Source organism: Hylaeus volcanicus, chromosome 5 (genome assembly GCF_026283585.1).
Source record: "Hylaeus volcanicus isolate JK05 chromosome 5, UHH_iyHylVolc1.0_haploid, whole genome shotgun sequence".
Classification (NCBI taxonomy): Eukaryota; Metazoa; Arthropoda; class Insecta; order Hymenoptera; family Colletidae; genus Hylaeus; species Hylaeus volcanicus.
Window position 1 is genome coordinate 11,053,193 of NC_071980.1, and position 25,876 is coordinate 11,079,068.

The following is a 25,876-nucleotide window of genomic DNA, read 5'->3' on the forward strand; positions in this document are numbered from 1 at the left end:
TGACCCCGTTAGGGCATCCTTTTTCCAAAAGTCGATTCAAGCTTCAACGCCGAGGGGATAAGCCTGGGAAATTGCTCCAAATTAGTTTTCGCTTGCGGAGGAATTCGGGTTCGTACTTTTCTTTGAACACTTTCTGCTTACCTTTTCAAGGTTGCAGGTTCACGCGAGGAATTGCGCACTTGCTGGTTGGACGAAAATCCTCCTACAGTCGAAGGGTTAACGGGACACCCTGTATATCGAAAACAATCGACGACCACTTGTGGATTGCGACTAATAATTAATCCGTTTAACTCCGCTTTGTGAACAATCTTAAAGTATAAGGCACTTGGTATAATCGTAACTTTTTATATTTATAATAATAATATCCTTTCCCGAAAAGGAATGCAAAAATATTTCAATATTTATTTGAATTTATTGGGGGGATCGAAAAGTAATCAAAATGTCTTCGACTTTGAAAACTTCTTCGACATCACGCTGGCAAAAATTGTTACAAAATGATGATATTTAAGATTTCTTTAATAAATAAATGCTTCTCTCCAGCAAAAATAAATTTTGATTACTCTTCGGTCTCCCTAAGATATAAGGGGAATTTTAATGAACAGTGTACATTATTTCATCGAATTTCTCAATTTTTCGTTTCATGGAGTTAATCATGGAGTAACATTTTGCTTCGATGTTGTTTCAGAAGTCATCGAAAGACAAGGTCGAAGTTATCCCGATCCCGTCACATTTTGCTCGCACGCTCTCGCAGGATACCGGGTCACCTTTTTCGAAAATTTACGATCCGAAAGTCTGGTTTTTATTGTTGTCGCGTTGCCCCCTGGCGGAGGGTGTACTGTTACCCCCCTGTAACGGGGTTAAAGGAGAAGAAACTTTCTCTCTTCTCTACCTTTCCTCTGTTTTCCTTTTTCCGGTCGACGATCTTCGGCTATATAGCGCACTGGCACCCTTTAACGACGACCCTGGAATATTTTTAAGTGCCAGACACGACTGTCTCGGGGATGGCACCGCTAATTCAATGACCTCGATCCTTCGAAATGTGTCACGATTCCTCCTTGGGTCTGAAAATTATGTAAACCATAAGTATTTACTCTTTGGAGTTCAGTATTCGTACCCTCTATGTCCATTGAAGAAGTTTGACTAAATTGAATAATACTTTTGACATTACCAAATGAATTTTTCATTATAAATACGTGTATGAATGAACTTGTACATGTATATATTTATATGTACTAATTTGTACAAACATACTCTTGGAAACAGTTTCAAAACCTTCGATTATTCATGTTTAACATTAAATATAACAACGTTCATTTGTATTATTTCGTAATGGGACAAATGACTAGTCTTAAAGACACTTTTCTCAATTAAATGCAAAAATGTTTTATATATAATGCCATGAAACAATTGTATATACAATCAGTCCAATAAGCATTCTTAATCTCTACAGTGAATCCCATAAATGAATTTTTCATTATAAATACGTGCATGAACGAGTTTATACATGTATACACTGTATATTTATACAGTCAGTGGAAGAAGTATTCGTACAGCAACCAATTTAAAATAAAATTAAGGAGAAAAGAAATAAGAGGTTAACATTAAAAATAATAAACTTCAATTTACGCTAATTCTACTCTAAAAATATGTAGCAATGTTGTTTAATTATTTCTTCCTCTAAAATTTATTAATGAAATAAATATATGAAGTTTTATGTCGAATTGGTTCCTGTACGAATAATAATTACACTGACTGTATATACATCAACATATTTATACAAACAAACACTTGGAAACATCAAACCTACCATTTAATTTAAACAAATTTCTTTGGTACATATATTTCATGGACTGACTGTATCTAACTAAAAACAATTCCTCTTATTTTTTAGAGCACCATCGGAAATTCCATCAGAATTAATTCCCAAAGAAGTCCTTATCCCGATGAAATTTCGACACCGTCCTTTCGTGGTCATCGAAATAACGGGCTTTTCCAAGTATCGTTGCAGTACTTTTTCAGCTTATCGACCAGCTAATGAGCTTCCAGAAAGAACTTTATCGTTCGCGAGTCTTTCCGCGTAACCTGACTAATTGCAGTCGAACTTTACTGTAACGATCGTCGACAAAAATTTCCTCCTTGCTACCATCGCTCGCCGCATCGCCGATAACGCGATTACCTATGAAGCGCTTGCACCAAAAACGAGCAATTATATACGACTAAACATCGATAGGTTATAATAGAATTTTTTAAAGCAACGCAACAGCGTCCTCCCACGGGCTGCCAGATTTTTGGAGTTCAAACGGTTCTCGCAAACGCTAATGGTTTTAATTGGATTTCGCTGATAATCGACTGGACAGAGACCGGCGAAATTCTTCTCAAATTAACTTCACCATTCCGCTTATTGGCGCTGCGGTTGTTTCTCATTGCCAGAATAGCGAAATCCAATTATGCACACCTTCGGCAGCGGAGAAGGTGTCTCAATAAAAGTAATCCCACCTTCCTGGAACGGTTGCAGTTAGACCTGCGATTCCATTGTGCTTTCCACGCGCTGGTCGAACGACTGCGAACGGAATAATATCTCGCGCAACCCTAATCAAGTCGTTCTCCATTGTCTACTCGGCTCCTCGTCCAGCGTGGGTAATTCACCTCACTGACTTTTGTAAACTATACAATTGTTTCGCTCCTCTCGACGAATTAACGTTTCGATGATACCCCTCAACTATCATAAAACGTCCAATTTGTTAACTTTCGGGGATAGTTCAACAAACAATTGTACCAGAATTGTTCTTCGTTTCATTTTCGTTGGATACAAATGTTTGAAGGGAATGCTTCTAGGGAATGCTTTTTTAACGAAAATGAAAATTTATACGTATCTTAGCTTCACGAAAGCGTAATTAATGAATCGGCGAGGCTCTCACGATGAAAATGAATCCAAACATGGCCCGATTCGGAGTATTTTTGATTTCACCTAATTACATGCTTCTCTAATTAACTACAATTTCGTTTGACTCGAAAATGAACCTAAGTAGGTCGTGTTGGTACTCATTTCCATCAGGAAAACGTCGCTGATAATGAAAACTTTGTTTGGAAACGTCTGTATATCGACTGCATATCGTGAACTTTAAAGTTACGAATCTCGTGTTGGACAAAAATGTCGATAATTGTTAGTAACGTAAAATGAAAAACAAGGCGAGATAGGTGGCTGACGAAATAGCCGGAGGGAAAATTGAAAATGACTGCGCGATATGAGTGAAAAGGCCGCATGCGGTCCTCGGGTTCCCCAAGCCTGGTTTAGGTAAATGAGGAGCTCCTTTGATGTAGGTACAGTAAGCAGTTAGCGACCCGGGAATCGCACCGTTCTGGTTGGAAATATAGAACAGTGATTAGGGACGCTAATCGGGTTATTTATTACAGCCGTGGATTGTCGCAAATTGACACGTCGGAGGAATGTTTGCGCGCGCCTGTTTCTCGTTATATTTATGGCGACAAGTCGAGAAAACGGTACGTACGACGGGAGAACAATGAACCCCTGGGAAAAGGGGTGCCTCAGAGGGAAAAATGACCGGGCGGCCAATTATTTATTGCGTTTTGCGTTTAATTTTCAGGTCACCGTAAACAGCCTCTAGAAACTCGACCAGTCCTCTATTGTCACCAGAAAGCGAGGAACCGAGGATATTGTTGTCGCAGCGACGCACCAATTTGGTAAAACCGTTTATCTGTACACCAACTTCCATTTCGTGCGCGGTTGCTCCAAATCTAACAAGCTGAAATCATTGGCATGCCTTGGAACGATTAGAAAATAATCTTAATATGTCTTGAAATTCATGTTCTTCTTTCTTTTTTTTTAGTTGCCAAACGAAAGGACGATTCCTCCAAACCCAACAGGTTGAAATCATTGACAGTCTTTGGACCAATTAGAAAATAATCGTAATATCTTTTAAAATTCATTTTCTTTTTTGTTTAGTTCCCAAACGAAAGGACCATGCCGTCTTCTCCAGCAGTGAAAAGTTTCGCAATAAACAATTCCTCAAAAAATTCGGCAGGCCCGACGACCTCGGCATAGGGATTGCAGCGTCGTAAAGTGAAAATTCACGCCGAGGATGAAGCGCAAGCGTGTTTTTGCGAAAACAGGGAAAAACAAGGTCGCCGAAAGGGGTTAGCGTTTTCGTAGATTGCCAAGGAAACAGTTAGAAATTGGCGGACTCTCGTCTCACCGTCTGGGTCATCTTTTTTCTCTCCGTCGCTCTTCGAAAGTTAACTGTAAAAGCGTCGTAAACGGCGCGACGACGGTTCCGTTCTCCGGAAAAGGAGATTAGAGTGAAAGGGTTGAAGGGTATTTTTTGATGAAGCCTTTAAGGCCTCGAGATTTTTTCCTCCCCCGCCCTACGGATCGAGGAAAGGGTTGAGGGACGATTTACAGCGTTTTCCGTGTACCTGTTGGGCCTGTTAGCCCCGAGAATCCCCTAATGACTCCGCTTTGCATGATTCTGTTTAGGATTTTACAAGAACTCCCGTCGCCATCTTGCACGGAAACCGTTGTTCGTTGGCAGGAGACACGAGAGCGAATATAAAGCGTCGATTGTCTAATAAACCAGATAAACCAGATTGATTACGGTAACTATTCGAGCAGCATGATTTATCGCGAGGAATATTCCAGTCGTTACTTTGTTAACTGTAAACGAAACGCTAAATAAACAATTTGATTCGACTCGAACAGCGGACTTCTCCAAGCGAAGTACTCGCTTTGGAAAGTAGGCTCCGCGGCGAGGGAAACCTTGAAAGTTTCCCTGTATTTTCTGTAATTTTGGAGTTCGACTAATGGCGTCTGAATGTTTTCTTGCAGTCGGAGAAAGGGTGCGACGCGTCCGAGTGGATAGAATGCAGGCCGCCCCGAAAACGGATACAGAAAAGGGTGCGCGAGCGTATCGACGCGGTTTTTGGTTTCTTCTGTCGAAAGCAGAAATTACCGACGCTAATTAGAGGATCTTTTCCCTATTTTTAAACTCTCTGGAGGAGTAAAGAAGATGGAGGACGTTCGAGACTCTCGCGGAACGTGCTGCTTAACCCTTTCGTTCGGGTTAACCCTTCGGGGGAACCCTTAACGGGTTCGCGATCTTGGCGATTAAAACGATAAATTAAAAATCAACGAGGAACGTTCTTTATTCTCTTGTGATTCAGACGATGGGTAAATAAATAAACGGTAAGCATTCATAAACTATTACATCAGAGTATATACAAGATTTATTTTATATTATAAATAACTACATCGTACCAATTCTTAATATTTACAGATCTAACACGGGATACGATTCTAAAGTCCATTTAACCCTTCGAGTGTCAGAGGAAATTTCCATAGACACCCCAGAAATGCCAGACAATTTTAAGCAAAGATTGATTATAAACAATAACGTATATTTCGGTAAATTTTATTTCGCGGTTCACGAAATTTTCATGCGATACTAAAAACACGTTAGAGTTCCTTTATTACTAAAAGACTAAAAATGAAACGTCGTAGGTTTATCAAAAAATAAATTTGCACATGGAAAATACTTTTATAAAAACTTGAATTTGAACTTTATTTGTAAGTAAACATAATTAAAAGTAAACATAAATATTCTATTCATAATTGTTATACATAAACGTATGGTTTCGAACGAGTTATAGCACTCAGTGCTCTTGGCCCTTTTTGCAACTGTATGGAGGAGCGATATACCGGTCGTTGGCACTCAAAGGGTTAAAAGAATCATGGAAAGTATTGGAATCGATCGCGGTAGAATTTCTCCGGGACGAGACGTTTTCAAATGTACCGCTAGCCGGAGTACGAAGAATAAACGCGAAAGTGGGGATTAATTAGAACCCCGAACGAAGGAAGGGGTTGAAACTGCGACGTTACCCCCCGAAACAATCTCTGAAGAGTCGCCGGGGAGCCGTGGTGGGGATGGAAAGGAAGGATTCGGGCAAAAAGACGGATTCTAATTCGCAACGAGCCATCGAGCAGGTAATGGGAAGGGGTAATATTTAAAAACGCGTGTGAATGGGGGACGCCTGCGGCCGTGCCTCCGATTGGATAGGCGGAAAGGACGAATGGAGAGGGTAGCTGCCCCATCGGCACCGTCTACAAATAAACCCCGCTACCACGTTGGGACATTTAGTATCGCCAGTCGACCTCGAGCATCCGCACGGTACTCGAGACCAAAATCGGGTCGAAGAGCACGCGTTTACACGGATTTTCCTCGGTTATTGTTAAGTGCAAGTCTCGTTTGCGCGACGAGGCCGTCGCTGTTTATCGGATATCGTATCAGTGACACTTGTGCAAGGACCATCGAAGCCACCACGACTCGTAGGACGTCTTCCACGGTGCTCGAACGAAGCTGGAAATTTCCAATTCGAGGTATGCCCGTACAATTAATTATCAGAGTTTAATAACAACATGCGCGAGGCTCGCCGATGGATTTCGTATCCTTGGGCAGGATTTTGGTTTCATAAGGCGGGTACCGGGCTATTTATCCGCTCGCTAGCTTTCGGAGAACGACGATCTTCAAGTTGAACCCGATGAAAGGATATTGTATTTATTGCGTAAATATTTGCACCCTTTATGCCTATCGAAGAAGTTTGACTAAATTAAATAATAATTTTGAGATTAATATAAGTAATACTTGTGTTAGTTATTCTATATTAATTATTCACTATAAATACGTGTATGAAGAAGCTTATATATGAAACCTATCAAGCCTATCGTTTAATTTAAACAAATATCTTGGATAGATGTAGAGGGTACGAATATTCATGGGGCCGACTGTAGATGTTTGTCTCGCGATCTGATATTAGTTTCTTGCGTAAAACTACTCGTAAATTTGGAAACTGTCTTAATTATACACTAGAAGACATAGTCTCGAGTCGCGATCTATTTTAGCCTATATGTAATATTTATAAATGAAGGAAAATTTGAATTCCAACCGAACGGTAGTAATACAAAGTTATGTTTGAAAGTCGAAGCCGCGAATAAGTACAAGCAAGGCGCTTCCGTTATCGCGACGTTCAAAGTTCCAGAGACGTGCGATTTCCGACACGCGAAATTTCTTTATCGTTTTTTCCCTCGTGTTCGTCGAAGCGAGCGGGTTTTTTCGGCGTCGTTCACTTGTCGCCCCGATAAAATAACATCGAACGCGCGTCGGTCGGATCGACGGGACGAAACGTTTCGCGACGACGTCGAGTTTTCCATCGCGGAATTCATTTCCAAGAATCGTCGACTTTCAAGGAGAGAGGTATGTACCACGCGCTCGCGCGCGCGCGCACGTGTTCCTCGAATTTGGCCGTTTGTTTGCGTGTTTCGAAAAGCGTCGATACGGCAATGACATTTACTGTCTTTCGGGAGAAACAAACACCGAGAAAATTCCAACATGGCGACGAGAACGACGGAAAACAATCGTGCGATATTTCGTTAAATTTTAACACGACGAGTAGAGTTCGTGCAAATAAATGGGCGAACCTAGGTATCGGTTTATGGAATCAATTTCTCGGTGCTCGTAACGCGTTTAGCATGGAGGATGATCGATGGTGGATCTTCAGTTTGAATTACTTGGCTACGTTCGATTACACGATATAATTTATATCTGAATTTCGAATTGTTATTTATACAATAGGATATATATTAGTATGTAGTTTATATAGTAGATTTTGAGCCTCGAAACACAGTCGTATTTGCGTGATATAAATGGCTCTTATAGGCATTCATTTCTCGTTCACCATAACGCCGTACGGCGCCATTGCTCGCGGTCTCTTCGTGGATACATTTTTCAAACGAAATGTCGCGATCTTTACCTATATGTGATCTATATAAACATGTGAGCATTAACGAAGCTTACGATTAGCAGAAACTTGAAATAGTACAATTGAATATAGTAATATAGAAATATAGTAGAATAAAAATATAATGTAAAATAGAATAGCAGAAATTTAATGTATCAATTGATTTGTAGTCGCTGAATGTGACTATGTCAATCGAAGGTTAAATTAATTATATACAGTCAGTCCCATAAGTGTTCGTACTCTTTGTGTCCATTGAAGGAATTTGTCTAAATTGAATGGCAGGTGTGATGTTTCCAAACAAATTTTTCGTTACAAATATATACACGTATATTTATAACGAAACATTTATTTGAGAACGTCATACCTATAAATTAATACACGAGTACCTATTGGACTGACTGTATTTCGTCGTCACTTCATACAACATGAATTCTCATTCCTTTCTAATTTCATTCCAATTTCATTCTAGTTTCTTATTTTGCGTTTCGCATCATAAATTTTTATCGTTATCTAATAATCGGCGAATCGGATGTTATTTATCCATCGTTTGCGTATCGAACATCGTTGATAAGAGTTGTCGGTGATGTCTTGAGTCTCGAGGATCCACAGTGGTTCCTGGCACGTGTTTCCATTCTCCCCCCTTTGACCCTTCGGCTCGCAGCTTTTCTATTTACTGTTGTGATTGTGCTCGGAATTTCGAAGGCTTCCTTCGACTTTTGCCAAAGACTTTTTTCATCCTCTTCGGCCGAAGACGTTGAGGGCACCGCTCTAATCGATTGTGGAATGCGAGCCTGAAGAATTTCGACGAAGTTCGCATCGACATTGCCCGATGGATAGTTTACGTTTTCCTTTGTTCGATCGCGCGTCTTCTGTCGCCGTTAACCAGGTCGATTTTCGAATACTTTGGCTTTCCTGGAAGAAGAAAGTAGCATTTTAGTTTCCTTAGAGTAAAATAGCCTAAAGGAAGAAATTAATCTCAGGGGGTGAAAGACTCTCTTCGAAACATTTACTTTTAGATTAAATTTTTTCGGGCCTTCAATTTGTAATATTAATTGTACAATCTCAATTCTGTTATCTTCATCTCTCATCTGAAATGTTATTTAACTTTGAGTATTAAATTTGTATGGAACTCTTGATTTAGTTTGGGACTTTGTCTGTCGTCGTTAATCAGGTCAGATTTTCGAATACTCTGCCTTTCCTGGAAGAAGAAAGTAGCATTTTAGTTTCCTTAGAGTAAGATAGCCTAAAGGAAGAAATTAATCTCAGGGGGGTGGAATATTCTCTTTGGAACCTCTGAGAAATTAAATCTTCTCTCGCATTATATAATATTAATTCTACAATCTCAATTTTATTATCTTTATCCCTTATCTGAAATGTTAATGTTAAATGTTATTTAATTTTGTCTATTAAATTTGTATCGAACTCTTGATTTAGTTTCGAACCTCGTCTGTCCCCGTTTACCAGGTCGATTTTCGAATACTCTGTCTTTCCTGGAAGAAGAAAGTAGCATTTCAGTTTCCTTAGAGTAAGATAGCCTAAAGGAAGAAATTAATCTCAGGGGGTGGAATATTCTCTTCGGAACATTTACCTCTAGATTAAATCTTCTCTTGCTTTATATAATATTAATTCTACAATCTTAATCCTATCATCTTCATCCCTCATCTGAAATGTTAATGTTAAACGTTATTTAACTTTGTGTATTAAATTTGTATGGAACTCTTAGTTTGGAACTTCGTCCATCTTTGGTAGAATAGCATAATTGCGTTTTGGGATTGGTCGTGGCATTCAGCGGAAAGACTTCGTTTCCTCCTAGCAAGGGTTGTTTGTTTTCGTCCAGGTTTCCTTGGGCCACGGTTTAGTAGACCGGTAGAGAAAGACGCGACCTAGGCTGCTTTGAATATTATTTATGGCCGTCGTCTCACGGGACATAACGGACAATGAAACGTTCGCTAGAAGTCAAAGGCAGGAATCTCCCAACCCGGTCTGCCGTTAACGGGGTTCAAAAATGTGCTCCACTTGAATAAATTAGACGGTCGAGACCTCAACCCTGGAGCCTTTCTGTCCTTCGACCAGATGAACCGCGAAACGACCTGCCAAAAGTGGTTTATCATTTTAGCAAATTCGTTGCTGGCTTCGTCACTCTTCATACAACTCATCCGTAGGTACTTACTTCAAGATCTCGAGTTACGCGTGTATCGAACAAATTATCCGTAGCGTTCAAACTAAATAAAAATACTTCTCGAGAAATACACGTAGAGTCAACAAAACCAAACAAATTATGGATAGCATTTGTCATATTTAAACTAAATAAAAATACTTCTTGAAAAATACACGTAAAGTCAACAAAATCGAACAAATTATACGTAACATAGATACTGTATACTTTTCTATTAACCCTTAAAAGCCTGATGTAACGTATCTATTGGAGTGACCAGATAAAACGCAAAATAATAAAGAAAATCCCAATACATATTTTATATACAGTCAGTGTAATAAATATATTCGTACAGAAACCATTTATTTTAAATGGATTGCTGTACGAATACTTCTTACACTGACTATTTATTTCAAAAAGAAAGCAAGTATCAATTTCGATACATACATGCAACCAAAAATAATTAACTGCAAACATACAATTTGATTTAAAAGTTCTCTGAGGAATTTGAAACTTATGGCATTTAAGGGTTGATACGTGAACAATTAAAATTCTACATGTATAACTCGAGACAATTTCAACTCCAGAAGTATCTGCTAAATGTTTCGAATCGAACTCGCTTTAAGCGTAGACAACTTAAAATTTCTAGAGTTATTCAAAATGTACGCGATCGAATATGTTTAATGTCACATAAGGACGAAGGATGTTGATGCTAAATGGCAAGGACAAGTTTCCTGCGGTGGCTTCATAGCTCTGTCACCAAAACATTTTCGCTGTTTGTCGCCCTGGTTGAATAAATTAGCCCAACGTACCTACGGTTTGTTCTCGCGAGGCATTCGAGGCGAAAATGTCGATGGCAATAGGCAAATTTTACCAGGAAAATACTCTTTGAACCGTACCTTCGAGCAGCCATTGGCTATTGGTCGCAGTCGCGTAGACCCTTCTTCGTGGAAATTCGCACAAACCCTTTTCGCTTTCATTGTGAGGGAACTTTTCACCTGTTTCTTTATCCTATTCAAATTTTCCGTCCGTTATATTTTTCCTATCCGTGCTCTCCTAGTCGGCCGTGGTAATTTATGATTTACAGTTGCAATTGGAACTTCCGTAACTGTACATTTCGACTAATTCTGCAGAGGACGACGTCTAGCTTACGGTTGCTTTTACGGTATAAATTTTGTTTTATATAAATTCGTAATAGATTCGAATTCTTGGTACTTCAATATCGAGGGTGAAGGACTAGTGTCGAATAGATTAGTTCGCTTATATCAATTTTGATACGTACATGCAACCGAATATTAAAAACAATTAATTGCAAGTGTACAATTCGTTTTAAACGTTCGGTATCAATCGGAATGAATTTTTAAGTGCATAGTTGTTGGTGCTCCAGCTATCGAGGGTAAAGCAGCGGCTAGTATCGAATATACAGGGTGTCCAAAAAATGTTGGAACTCCTTGAAAGGGGTGGTTCGTTATATCGGCTATCAGAGACATTATATAATTAAGACGTATACGTCATTTGTTGGAAAGACAAAGTATTTGCTGAAATGTCGATACATTAGGTTGTCCTAAAAGTTTCTTTCGCTTTATTAATAACTAATATATACGATTCATTTTACTCCAATACTGTTACAACATGAATATCTATGAAATTAGATTGTCTATTTATGTAAACACGACCACATAAAATAATTGAGTGCAACTCGCGAAAGAAACTTTCGGGACAACCTAATATTTGCATGTGACCAGAAAGTTACTTAGACTCATAGAGGGTTAATCATTGGAGCCATATGCGAACTTAACAGGGTGTCTCAAGAATGTTGTAACACCTTGAAAGAAGTGGTTCGGGAGGTGATTTGAAACAACTTTTTCCTTAGCGAAAATGTATAATTATACACCCTGTATAATGTCTCTGATAGCCAATAACAATATTGATGACGGTTGACAATACCATTAACTCGAAATATTAAAATAAATGCCTTGCAAATTGTATTTGCAGAAAACAAAAATTCGGCTCATAGAGGGTTAATTTGTGACTTTTGGTTCGCAGAGCAACAAGATGCGAGGAAATTGGGACACGGCAGAAGCTCTGGTGCACATGCCGAGCCAGCAACGACAGGATCAGGAACAGACCATCGTCGAGGAGCAACGCCATTCCATTCATTCGCTAACCACGCCCGCTTGGAGTATCGCCGATAGAATCGTGGTGAGTAATCGCTTCAACCCCTCTACGATCGAATCTCTTCTCTCCTTTTCACTCTTTCTCTCTCTTTCTCTCGCTCGCTCAACTTATTCGCATCTCTCGTTCCGTTTGCATCTCACCCTATTCCCACCCTTCGCGCTCTTGTTGTCTTTGTTCTTCGTCCCCTAAATCAACGGACCTCTCTCTTCCACGACCATCCCCTTTCTTCATCGACAAAATGTCGTCTCATTCTCGGTTCGATGGACTCTGGACCCTTCTCCTCATAAGCTCGAAGAAATTGTACGTTTGTTTTCTTCTTGGGGCTGATTCGCCGTCCACTCGTCGACGCATGCTTCCTGCTTCATTCTGGAAAAGAATATTCGAGATTGAATAATTGCACGTACAAAAATTCCAGATTCGATGGACCAGAAGTCGGTTTTCGCTGACCTAAGTGGTCGTAGCTTTAATTATAATTTTCCACGGCGGTCCCTTACCGAACAATTTAATAACCCTTTATTGAATTTCTCAAAACTTTTTAAAATTTAGACGTCCATCTTGGTTTTATATCATCTTATAGAATTGTCTCTAACAAGCTTCCAGAAATGCTTGTGCTTCCATCCAACAATTAAAAACGCTCTTCGTAGATGTGAACTGGAAAGTCACAATAGGTAGCTTACAAGTCTCGCTAGTAAATAAAGGGTTAAATTCTGTTGCCCGGCTTTTTAGATGTATCAGTTCAAATATTACTTTGCTAGCGCTTACATCACTTGAAACCAGCGGACTCCGCCGTACGGTGCTCCGTTTCGAAAATTTATTTTGCAAGAACGTGAATACTAAAATAATCAACATAGTTTACACAGACTATGACACACTGTGGATCAGGGGGATTCCGATTAACTACGCGCAACAAAGTAAATTTCTAAATTGAATTTATTGAAACTATCCTAGGAAATATGGTCTCTCAACATCTTACATAGATTACATTTTATACAACTCCAAACAACGCTTTACTTTCTTTCATTCCAATTCCTTGATTACAATATTTCTTGACTATTTTGGTCTAATACTAATCGATTCAATATTATCTAAGTAGCGACGATGTTATTCCTAATCCGTCCTCCTTCATCTCCTAACACTAAACATCGTCCCTCTAACTATAGAATCCTCAGCAACCTTAATCTAACAAGAATCTGAACCTTAACCTCGACAGAAGAACGAGCCATCCGAGGACAAAAACAACGACTCAGGCGTGTCGCCTGATCACTACACCAGCAACTCCGCCTCGCCCAGAAGCAGGCGATCCTCAACCACAGCAAACTGCAGCCTGTCACCCGGAAGCGCGACTTCGCAGGAGTCCGGCGCCATGCAGTGCAGCACCTACGACTACGGTTCACAGCAGCTGTTCAAGAACTGCGGCGGTTCGCCGCTCGAGTTCTCCATGGACGTTCACCACGCGGAGCAGGCGATGAACGTGGTTTCCAGCACGGTGAAACCGTCAAACGAAGACGCTGACATCAGCCAAGACGTCTTGCAGTGCCCGATCTGCGCGTTCACAGCTTTGAACAGGTGAAGATCTACTTTCAGTCGATCGTGGACTACCCAAAGAGCGTGTAATACACGGTGTTTTCGGTAACTGGTGGCGCGAGCGAAAAAGGAAGCGCCGTCCATTCATTCTACAGGATAAAATAAGTCGAAAATGTAGAATAAAAATTTGTCGTGCGAGGCTTTATAATATTTCATAATCCACATATTAATGGAAGCATACAATGGGATCGTGCTATCTCAGTAATAAATAAGAAATTTATATATTGTTATATTGTTTGCCATGGAAAAGAGACGATTAATAGGCTTCCGGTCGGTAAAGTGTTAAGTTTCTATGAACGCTTTCCACCGCATTCGATTATTTTAGATAATTTAACCCTTTAGATAATTTAGCCCTTTCATTACGGGCGCCGGCCATAATCTGCGTGCGCGCGACAATCCGTTTGTACGGCTGCGACGCGGTGCTCCGTCAGTGGTGTCACTCCAGCGGAGTGGACTATCGTAACGAAAAGGTTAACCAGAAGAGCAGAAGTATGTATTCGGCAGCGTTCATAGAAATTTAATTATAACAGCAGAACAATTTTTATATTATACTCTCAACTTATTTTTTCGTGTATCCCCTTTTCGCTTGTACCACCAGTTACCGAACACCCTAGACATAAACATTTTGGAACATTGAAGATACATTACCCGTTAAATTTCGATGCAGCTCCCATGGTTTCTCTCGCGCAACGACCTACAACATATAGATTACAAGTATAGATGAATCGTTAGTTAAGATTGTGTTCCGTTTCGCAGGCTAACCTTCACGGAGCACCTAGCCACGCACTGCACGATGCAGAGTCAGCCGTCAGACTTCGCAAAGACGGTGCTAGGTCAGCTGACGCCGTCGGGCTCCATCCAAGACGAGAGTCGCTCATCACCCACGCAAGGCGAGCGTTCTGAACACGAGTCCGAGGAGGCAGACGAACCAGGGCTCCGGGTGCCCCGCGTGAACTCGCAGGGCAAGGTAAAAACGTTCAGGTGCAAACAGTGCAACTTCGTGGCGATCACGAAGCTCGAGTTCTGGGAGCACAGCCGCGGCCACATCAAGGCCGAGAAACTCCTGACGTGCCCCAAGTGTCCCTTCGTCACGGAGTACAAACACCACTTGGAGTACCACCTGAGGAACCACTTCGGTTCGAAACCGTTCAAATGCGACAAGTGCTCGTACTCGTGCGTGAACAAGTCGATGCTGAACAGCCACCTCAAGTCCCACTCGAACGTCTACCAGTACAGGTGCGCGAATTGTTCGTACGCGACAAAGTACTGTCACTCGCTCAAGCTCCACCTGCGGAAGTACTCGCATCAGCCAGCGATGGTGCTGAACGCAGACGGCTCTCCTAACCCGTTGCCCATCATCGACATCTACGGGACGAGACGCGGCCCCAAGCAGAAGTCCTATGCCAAATCCCAGGAGGACTCTGCCCCGAACAGCACCGTGGTGACGACTACCACCAACGCCGTCCAGGCGCCTCTGTCCTCGCCTCAGATCGCGGCGCAGCCTCAAATATCCCCTGTGAGCCACCTCCTTCCCAGTCCTCTCAATGGCATCAACATAGTTCCCCAATCTCCCTCCATAATGTCCTTTCCGTACGGTCAGCTGTTCGCTGACTTCCCTCTGGCTACGTCGCACTTCTCCACGTCCGACGTCGCCGCGTTCAAGGCCAGCGTACTGATGGACTACGCGAAGACGATAGACGGCGAGATGTTGCAGGATCTGGCTGCGAGGCGCTTCAGCGCATCCAATGGATCACCCGAAGAGGTCCCAAAGCCGATCCCGTCGACGTTGTCCCTGCACGATCAGTGTTCAGACGAGGCGCCAATACCTCTGGACCTCAGCAAGCCAGACCCTGTGAATCTGGCGCAGCGGACGGCGACGAACTCGCCCAAGACGACGGGGACCAGCAGGCGCAAAGGCAGAGCTGTAAAGCTAGAGCGTCGAGTTATCGAGGAAGACACCGACGACGAGCTCCAGCAATACCAGAAGGAGCCAGTGAACTTGGAGGTTCCTGTAGCCAGCAGGTCAGCCTCCCTGGAACCCAAAGACAATAACGAAAGCGGGTTGACCGTTGGCGCCGAATTCACGTGCCAGTACTGCGAGATAGCCTTCGGTAACGTGGTGATGTACACCGTCCACATGGGGTACCATGGTTATAACGATCCCTACACGTGCAACATGTGCGGGCACCAGTGCACAGACAAAGTGTCCTTCTTCTTGCATATCGCCCGGTCCAAGCATTCGTGATTCGAACGACGCGAATGTTTAATCATTCTTGAAATCGGAGTCCTCGTGGCTCTCAATGACTGATCAAATGTGTCAGCGTGATTAGTATAAGTATTAGAGTAAGATGTTAGCTCGTCCCGTAAGTTCGTGCCGAAGACTGTATCGATATTTAATGGCTATATCAGAATAGTGACAAAATATTGTAGCAGAAGTGCAAGTGGCGCGAACTTTTAGGACGACCTAATAGATCCGTCGCGTTTTAGGATAATTAATAGTAACTCAAAAGTATCGACGAGCGACGTCGATGAAATTCCAGAGGACTTGCGCGCGAAGGTCCTCGAGTGTAAGTTTGACTGGTTAACGGAGGTTGTGTACAGCGATAGAGTTTAAATTAGTATGGTACGAGATATTTATCGTTGAAGTTATGGCTGTTATTCGCGTGCTAAGATTTAGCACAGGTTTAGAACTAGTCCTTAGGTTAGTGGCTCGAGTGTGATGAGTGGTCGAGATGAGACCAGGAGATTTAGAGTGTTGACTAGCTATTCTTTAGCTAATTGTTATTTGATACCGTTTGAAGTAAACGTGACGATAGAGACATTACAAAGACTGACATTGTACAGAGCTCGACGAGTTGAATAAGAGTCCCGAAGAAGTGCCTTGACCATGGATAACTGGTAGAGATGAAATCGTTTGTAGACTGTTGTCGAACTGAATTTAAGGGCCTTATTCAACTCGCCGAGCATACGTAAGACTAATTGACGATTACACAGACACTGGACATAATTGTAAAAGAAGAGAAGACGATAGTATTGCAATTTTAACGATTTTATTTCGATCGATACGTACTTTAAAACGATAGCTTTCATACAAACATTAAAAACATGTAAATATAAAACACTCTGAGCACGTAATAAAAGCCTTATTCTTAAAATTAAATATTTTCTCTGTATAATTTATTCGTAACAAAGTACTAGCTGTACGTTATTACATAAATATCCCAGTTTGTAAATGTATTATAAGTATTGTTTAAATTCAGTATTATTTATAAACTCCCCATGGAGTTTTATGGATAAACTCTAATGGCCTCTGGTATAAGCTTTTTCGAGGCTGGTCCTTGGAGTTCTTGTACCAGATCGTTGACTGACTTATCGTCCTTTGTATTAGAGATAATCTCTGGTACGATAAGTTCTGGTCTTACCTATTACCTCGCACTCTTGACATAAAGTTCTGCTAATATTTTAGCAGATAAACCAAAACGCCACCACTGCCAAAACTTAAACGTTAAATATAGCGTGAACTACTAACTGTCTGCCCGCAAAACCAGGGTCGCTGGTTTCAGACCATCGAGCTCTATCGCTGTACAAAATCTCACCGGTTAAACGCATTTATATCTAGACAATTGCCATTGTTAAGGCTCCTCGAATCTATCGTAGAGGAAAGATAGATTATTCGAATTGACAAGGAACGTTTTTATGAACATTCCTAGTGTTGTACCTTAAATACCTCGGAACATATGTACAAATTACTAGATAAGTCTATACATAAACGAGTACTATTTATATAGATTATATTATATTTTCGTAAAGACATCTTTTGTGAATCTCAGTCAAACAGACACATAAGCAGGTTTACTGGAACGAGAATCAAAATAGCGTCGACCAAAGAGAATTCACGAGCAGGCTTGACAGTTGAGTAAAATGTCTTTCAGAGCTTTTCGTATTTTTCCATTGTTTTTTTTTTATTTTATAGAATTTTCTATATATGTACATATATAAATATTTAGATTATATGATGGCAAAGAACAATCATTTTACTCAGTTTCAAGCATCTACAGGAGAAATACATGTCAGTGGTCCTTAGCCTTCTTGTTGAAAGATCATTTTAGATCAACAAGAATGTTTCATGTATATAGTCCAAATATTATTTTCATAAGTACAGAAAATCACATTAAAATTGCGTGATGTGCTCGTAAAGGAATTAATTTTAGAACGTGGACCACAGAGGATTAACGAGAATTCAATATTTTCAGTTTTTAAATCCGAAACCATGTTCAGAATTTGCTAAAAAAAATAATGTATCGTATGTTTATACATTTATTAAACTCAAGCATCGGTTTATAGAGACGCAAATATTTTTCGAGATATGTACATAGGAACTGTAAAAAGCTATACAGAGCCATGTATATTATTTACAAAGTAGATTAACATCTAAGTAAAGATGCAGCAGAAGATTGTTTCGAATGTGGAAACTGAAAACATTTTATTTTCGTCGTAAAATCTAATCGTCCAAGTAACTCGACATGCTTAAAGAATAAGTAAACGGTACGAGATTAACGAATTTATAATGCAAACGGTGCAGAGGAAAGAAAACAATTGGTCTGGTGAGAAGTACATCGTTTAAAAGTTCACGATAAGGAACATTCTACAAAAATTGACACGTAAAATGACATTCTTTATACATAACTATTCTTACCTAGATTTTAATGCGTACTATTGCCTATAAGGTTTTCCCATAGCTTTCATTACTCTGCTATCGTAAAAAAGATCATGATGAAATCACATTTATGCTTGTCGAGTTACTTCAACTACGAGACTTGTTAATACTAATCTAACACGAAACAAATCTTGTCTTTCGCAACACATCACGCCAAGGATCACTGATAAAGGATGGTAAAGGGCAACGCGAAGTGTTTATTTTCTATTTTGAATTCTCGTTTCTGGCAATCGGTGGCGCGATCTATCGTTAAAAGATCAAGGAAGATCGACGGTCAATACTTATAGATTGTAAGGTGTACTTCAATCACATGCTGACATATTTATGACGAAAGAACGAGACTAGGGGACGAGGACGCGATAATGATTAATAATTAATAGTCGAAGAAGAACGAGACGAAGACGGCTAAAGAAAATTCCTCGATTCTAGTCATAAAAACACCGAGTGAATCGTTGCTAAGTGCGGGTGTCCATGGTGTGCAATCTATCGATATCGACCATGTAAAGAGGATTTGGCTGTGCGTGTGCATTTACAACCACCAACTCGGAATTTCATCGTCATTTCGATGCTCGACGTTTCGTTTCTTCCTTCATTTTCGATACAAGTCGCAAGTAACGACTGCTTTCTAACGTTTTTCTCCAAAATAAGTCGATTTCCAGCGCGAAGCTTCAACAGGTTCTTAGCTTCCTCGAGTTGACGATCTTAACGACCATTCTTTCCAGGAACTTTTCGTTTTTTTTTTATTCCCCCTGAATTGAATTTTAAGTTCAACCATCGCGAGAACTGTTTTAGGCAACGATCGCTCGAGTCGTGCTTTTTTTTTCTTTTTATTTTGCTTTACGTAACCTTTTTTTCAGTTCTTTTTTTTCCAGAACTCGTGTTCGTCGAAACACGTTGACGAGAAGTGACCAGCGCTCGAAGTCGACTGCGATTCGATTCGTTCAAAGTTTCCTTTAAGTTCGTTTTAATCAGAATATAACATTGTTTCTTATCCACGACGCGGTTGTTTGTAGTTTCTCGAACTGTTTTAAGCAAGGAAACTGTACAGATTCGTGTACGAGGGGGAAAGACGAATGTTTATAATTATTTAAAAACGGTAGCGTCGAGAGCAGTGTTCAATTATTTTGATAATGGAAAAAATACGTGCAAAATTGCCTCTAGCTTTTAATAACAGAGGGTATAGTCTATCGATAAAGGATCAATTTATTTTTGTTTTCTTTCTTTTCTATTTTCTCGCACACGAAAAAGTGAAGCAATGTTTGCATCGACAATAAAGCGTGCATAAGACTGAGCAGAAAAAGAAGTCTAAGTGTTTCGTTGGTCTACGTAAATCGTTTCGTTACTCGTGGCGCAATACAAAATTATTCTCTACTAAAATTGTTTTCTTTTTCTTTATTTTCGACGTCCAGAGTACACGTTTTCGTTCTTAAATGGATCAAAATTCAAGATCAAAGCTTGACCCTTTCTTTTCGTTCGCTGCGAATACAGATATTGCGGACGAGGCGTGAATCTTCACGTTCGCGCTCGACGATCATGTGGATCGACGAAGAAACATGGTTCCTAACGTAGCATAAGTTTAGTTGAGTAACGCAATGTTTCGACATTCCTACTATTACATATATGTAATCAGAAAATATATAAGTTATTTATCTAACCCGATGTCCGTTTCTACCAATCTCATCCACGATGTTCAATTTCACGAATTCCTGTTCATTCCTACGAGAATTTAATTCGTTACACGATATCCCGGCTTCCTCGAGTCTATATTTACGAATCTATTAAGTAATATTAAAGTAACGGGAAAATCGGACAATGTTGTATTGAAATCGTGTTTTATTTATTGTAAGTTATGCGAGTGAAAGTTGTACTATCGTTTACTAGACATATACGTTAAAATATTGTGGTGGTGGTTCCTGTAAAGGGACAGAAGATGCCACCACAATATATTTCATTTCAACTGTTTATTTAAAGTACGTGATTGTACAATCAGTTTACACTGTCTTTCTTTGCAATTTATATCATGTTCCATAGTATATCTTTCTATTTCATACTTTTAACTGTTCTTAATATTATCTTTCACATTACATCTTTTGCATATTCCATAAGTTCGATATTTGGTTAGATAACTTTAAATTACATCGCAACTTTTCACATCATTTCACTTAATGCTATCCTTAGCGTAGCTTTATAAAAAAATAAAACACCACGATATAATACTTGATTGTGTTTCTCCTTTGTTTTTGTTAGAAACGAAGTTACGATGTAACAAAGTAAAAGTCTCCGAATATTAAAGTTACTTCACTGTAGGGTACAATCGCGACGATCATTTGTCACGAGTGTCGAAACAAGTTCGAGGTTATCGAAGCACGATTTTGATCCTCTGGATTAATACATGAAGACAAAGATCGTTTTAAGGGCGCAGCGTCGATGCCGTTTCTCGAGGAAATGAAAACTGCGTGGACGCCGGACCTGATGGGTCCAATTTACAAAAAGAGACGCGTAACGTTGAGAGACGTTGGTTACTTCGTCATTTAAGATTTAGCGTACGCTTTCTGAAACTATCATTTGACTTTGTCGCGTTAACATCGCGCCACGTTTACCATCCAGGTGTTGAGCTCCTATCGAGACGATAAATGCACGAAACTAATGGCGACTTTCGTCCCTGACGAGCTCATCTACGAGCCGGACCTGACGAAAAAAGATTTCCGCAAGTTCAACGCGGTTTTAGCCTTGATCGACGTCTCCCGATTCTTCGACCTCTACGAGAAACATTACAGCGCGGAAAACGGCGGCAGTTTCGCTTTGATCACCCTGCTGAACAGTTACATTAGCGTCGTCGTCGAGGAAGTGTACTATACTAAAGGGGACGTGTTGAAATTCTCGCGTACGAGTTCCAAATTGAGTTCTGAACGTAATTGTAAAAATTGCAGATTGACTTTAGGGGCGGACAGAGAGGACGGGGGTGTCCGCCCCTAAAGTCAATAAATGGCAAAAGAATTCAAAAGTTACATCTGCAAAAATATCGAAAAGCCTGTGGCATAAGATATCTACCCGAAAAAAATAAAAAGAGAGTAAGGAAAAAAAGATCTTTTGGTAAGACAAGTACACCAGCAAAGTGTAAAAACACAGAGGCGAAAAGTAGCCTCAAAATAGCCTCAAAATAGCCTCAAAGTTCCCACTATAAACACACCAAACAATTATTGACGCTATCTGGCGTTAATGGCGCGAGAGCTGCTTTTGTATTATTTGATATTAATTTACGATGATAATTGTAGCCAATATTCTCACCAATTAAGTAGCTACGTGCCAGACTGTAATTTTCATAAATGATCAGGTGGCGGACTGTTGGTAATGTGGAAGGTGAACAACAACGACTTCTTCTCCAAGATGGTGCACAGCGTAATTTTGAATGGGCAGAAGATCCTGGCGAGTATCGCGATGGTGAAGAGCAAAATCGCCGCGCCAAAAGGTACCGCACGTCGTCGCTTAACGTTTCGCAAAACGTCTTTGGCTCTTGTATCGACAGCGTTAACTGTCGCTTGAATTTTAAACAGCGGACATCGCGATCTCGGCGGGTGAATTGATCTTCTCCGTGATCGGCGACGACAACTCGAGGCATTTCGTGATCAGCGGAATGCCAATCGAGGATTTGAAGCATGCGAGGAGAATCTGTCTTCCAGGGGACCTAGTGCTGTCCTCCAGCGCCTGGAAGCATTGCGCGCCGAGTCAGTACGAGTACGTCATCAAAGACTCCAGTAACATCAAGGTGAAAGAAAAAAAAAAGAGAAAAAAAAAAGAAAGAAAGGTATCGGAAAGTATAGTTAACAGCAGCTTTTCACAGATCATCAAGGTTCTTGGTCCATCGACCGAAGCAGAGAACCCACAGTCCACGTTCTCACCTCCCAGACCATCAGAAGGGATTCCATCCATCGATCACGAGATGAATCCAGACATCATCTCGACGGTCTCCGATATTTCTTTGGTTTCCGAAATCGACTTGACGCCCTTCCGAGGTGAATACATTTCGTACGTCTGAAATTTTTAATATTATACCAAGTAAATTAATTTTCCAGCGAGAGTTTCCACGTTCGAAGCGTTGAAACGACGTCTCGGCGTTTTCCTGGAAACTTACATGATGACGTCGGTGTTGGACCAGGTAGCCATTTGCAAACTTTCAGAACTTCTCTAACACGGAACATATTTTTCAGATCGTCAAGGATCGGCCGCTGGAGTATCTGACGGAAATGAAGCGAGTGACGGTCGTCTCCGTCAACGTGTTACCGAGCAAGTGTTCCGACTACGAGCTGATCTCGATGGTCGACCAGCTCTACAACCTTCTCCAAAAGTACAACAATGATTATCCTAATTCGTAATTAAAATAAATACGGATTTATGGTTGGAATAACTAATTCTTACATCTGACAGTAATTATAAATATTATTCAGCATTAACCGCATAACAACCGCATACAATTTTGTTTCAGCATAGTTCAACGATATTCCGGGCACGTCAGCGTAAGTAACGTCTACGACAAGGATATTCTGTTTTGCGTCCTGTACGGAATCAAGGGGCACGACAGCAGGCTGAAAGACATGAACAGGGCGAAACGCGGTGTTTTGTCCGCGCTGGAGATCATGGATGAGATGAAACGCGTCAGCGGAGTTAAAACTGTCTTCATAGGCATCTCGACTGGTAACTTTACACGATAAACTATGTTTGTTGCAAACTTTGTTTGTTCACAAACGTTAGTTTGCATCCTCAGGTCTAGGTAGCTCCGATATCGATATATCTTGTATATGATAATAATAATAGTAATGATACTTTATTTACGGGCAAACCTGTCCTTGATATCAAGTACAATGCGATAACATGACCGCAAGAAAAAACAAAACAAAGATGGAGACGAATACGGTATCACTATGATGTAACGTGTTCAACCTTGATTGCGCCTCTGCAAAATTGCAACTACTGACCTTTTAGAAGCTAAAGGTGAGCCATGAAAGAGATCGACAGACATATTAAGTCTGTTAGCCATCGCACATATTCTTGTGACACAATTTTGTTTTGCAATCGAGGTACGATATGGATCTAAGTAAAAAATATCACTGTTTCGAAGTTGTCTGCTTGGAGTATTGAATTTCAAAAGTTCCAGTATTCTGGGACATACAATTTTACTATTGACTATTTTAAAAAGTAGTACGAGGTCAGCTACGGTTCGGCGCTGCTTAAGCGTGTGCATTCGCAAAGTGCGAAGTATATTATCGTATTCGTATCGCTTGCTATATCCATGGGTGTCCCTATCTTATAAGAAACGTGCCTTAAGAATTTATGTTGAACATTCTCAATCATTTTTGTAAGGCCACTTTGTAGCGGATTCCAGATTTGAGAAGCATATTCAAGATGCGGTATAAACTAACGAGGAGTAAAGAATTTTAAATGTCTGAGGGTGTTTGAAATCCGCGAATTGTCGTAAGATGAAGCCCAGAGCTTTAAGAGCAGCCTTTTTTGTGCTTTGGATATGGGTTACGAAAGAGAGGTTCGAGGTAAAGGTGACACCAAGATCACGTACTTACTCTCGAACTTCCAGGCCAGTGTTGTTAATCGAGTAGGGAAATTTAATTGGGTTTCTCTCCCGACCAAAATGAACGGTGTGACATTTCGAGATGTTAAATAACAGCATGTTATCCTTACTCCATTCACTAGTCTGTCCAGGTCATTCTGCCAAGCGGTGGCATCCAGGATTGAGTCGACTCTTTTGAAAATCTTTAAGTCATCAGCATATAGTAAACATTTGCAGCGCTGAAAAACCGCAGAGATGTCATTGACGAAAAGAATGAATAAAAGCGGAGCTAGATGCGATCCTTGCGGGACAACCGAGGTAACAGATACCCCTCTGGATAAGAAGCCATTATACTTCACAAAGAGTGACCTGTCACATAGATAGTTTGATAGCCAATCAATGATGATTGCCCCTGAAACCTAAGAGGCTTAATTTTTTAATAAGGAGATCATGACTGATGGTTTCAAAAGCTTTGCGAAAGTCTGTTTATATCGTGCCAACTTGGTGGCCATGGTCTATCCTTTGTGACACATAATTTTGATATAGCAGCAGATATAGAATACATGGTGTCATTTAAAAATGTCAAGGTGACCGTCACTCTTTTACCTAAAATGCATTCTTTCGGACTTAAGAACATGCGAACATGTAGCTCACCAAGTACTGATAAACTTTTGTTGAAGACATTTTTTAATTGTTCTACCGGAAATACCTAAGAAAAATGGTGTTGAAACATTCTTAGTAAACCCTGTATACCTAGTCCTGAGGACGCAAATTGTAACGGAAGCCAGGACGAATACCACCAATAAAGTCTTGAATCTAATGTTGCAACGATCCCAAATTTCTCTGTCAAGGTATGGCATTTTGTGGGGTGATCGGCCACACTGTCAGGAGGCAGTACATGATTTTCGGCACGCCTGTCGACAAAGCAGCGTCGCTGATGTCGATTTCTTATGGAAAAGTTTGTTACATATCATTATTCGTTCATTTCTTATTTCTAAATTTTGTACCATTAGAATACAGCACGTTAAACTTGTTACAGATGTCCTGCGACTATGACACCATCTTCTACAGTCACATGAGCAAAGAGAAGTTTCGTTCGAGAGGCATGAAGACGTTGCAGGGATTTGGAAAGTTTCATGTTTACGAAGTGCTCGACACCTACCCGTAAAACGATAAACACCCTTCTTGAGTTCATGCTTTCTAAGCGACTAACTTTACTTACTTAAAGGTATGTCCTTTCCGGGATGACAGAGAGGCCCTTGAACGTCGACTACACGTATCCCATACTCGGACGAGTTCAAGAAGTGGAATACTTCAAGGACATCCTGGACGAAATCGGGGTGCCAGGACGAACATATTCGGGGTTACTTATCGAGGTTCGGCCTTTATTCTTTTAGTTTCGATCCAAGAAGGGCAAAGAAACGCTAAATACTCTTACACTAAAATACTCATCGCGATCAATTGATCAGGGTAACGAGAGATCGGGCAAGTCGCGACTCTTGGATGCGTTCGTCACGGTAGTTAGAAACAGGCAAATCAAGTTGGTTACGGTTCCGTTGCACTTATCTCACGTGGAGAAAGAGTACGCGGTGCTATACGAAATACTCCTTCAAGTAAGCGAAACGAATAATATATAAGCTTTCGTTTGTCTTCTTACTTATTTGCGTTAAAGATCTCAGAGTATTTTTATCTAGTTATTCGACACTGCGGACTGTACGACGATCAACGATCGCGAGAGGATTTTATTGAACAAATTGACCACCGTCCTATCCCCAAATGATTTCTGCTACCTGAACGTCATCATGAGAGTTCAGTTTCCCCATTCGGAGGAGTACTGCGGGGACAGCGACTGGAAGCGTCACAAGAAGACCGT

General features: G+C 40.7%; 2 protein-coding genes and 1 long non-coding RNA gene across 3 annotated transcripts; 2 read left to right on the forward strand and 1 right to left on the reverse strand.

The window, feature by feature from the left end:
* Positions 1-5,816: 5,816 nt before the first annotated feature.
* On the forward strand, positions 5,817-20,097 carry LOC128876858 (protein hunchback). The gene is made up of 4 exons (XM_054123608.1): positions 5,817-6,391; positions 12,011-12,166; positions 13,353-13,708; positions 14,483-20,097. Exons 2-4 carry the CDS (start codon positions 12,020-12,022, stop codon positions 15,969-15,971), a joined length of 1,992 nt encoding a protein of 663 aa, XP_053979583.1. The 5' UTR covers positions 5,817-6,391; positions 12,011-12,019; the 3' UTR covers positions 15,972-20,097.
* LOC128876859 (uncharacterized) lies at positions 8,072-9,849 on the reverse strand. Its single transcript, XR_008457137.1, has 3 exons — positions 9,398-9,849; positions 8,820-9,299; positions 8,072-8,721 (listed from the first exon to the last, which is right to left on the reverse strand). It is a non-coding gene; the product is annotated as an uncharacterized LOC128876859 (long non-coding RNA).
* Positions 20,098-21,089: 992 nt separating the features above from the next.
* LOC128877213 (adenylate cyclase type 10-like) lies at positions 21,090-22,941 on the forward strand. The gene is made up of 3 exons (XM_054124330.1): positions 21,090-21,354; positions 21,778-21,912; positions 21,998-22,941. Exons 1-3 carry the CDS (start codon positions 21,090-21,092, stop codon positions 22,477-22,479), a joined length of 882 nt encoding a protein of 293 aa, XP_053980305.1. The 3' UTR covers positions 22,480-22,941.
* Positions 22,942-25,876: the final 2,935 nt, after the last annotated feature.

What these genes read in the sequence shown, in the direction of transcription:
- LOC128876858 (XM_054123608.1), top strand. Translation starts at nt 12,020, where the DNA reads ATGCGAGGAAATTGGGACACGGCAGAAGCTCTGGTGCACATGCCGAGC. An exon ending in GTATCGCCGATAGAATCGTG is followed by an intron (nt 12,167 to 13,352) that starts GTGAGTAATCGC and finishes TAACCTCGACAG; the next exon opens with AAGAACGAGCCATCCGAGGA. An exon ending in GCGTTCACAGCTTTGAACAG is followed by an intron (nt 13,709 to 14,482) that starts GTGAAGATCTAC and finishes TCCGTTTCGCAG; the next exon opens with GCTAACCTTCACGGAGCACC.
- LOC128877213 (XM_054124330.1), top strand. Translation starts at nt 21,090, where the DNA reads ATGGCGACTTTCGTCCCTGACGAGCTCATCTACGAGCCGGACCTGACG. An exon ending in TTCCAAATTGAGTTCTGAAC is followed by an intron (nt 21,355 to 21,777) that starts GTAATTGTAAAA and finishes ATAAATGATCAG; the next exon opens with GTGGCGGACTGTTGGTAATG. An exon ending in CAAAATCGCCGCGCCAAAAG is followed by an intron (nt 21,913 to 21,997) that starts GTACCGCACGTC and finishes AATTTTAAACAG; the next exon opens with CGGACATCGCGATCTCGGCG.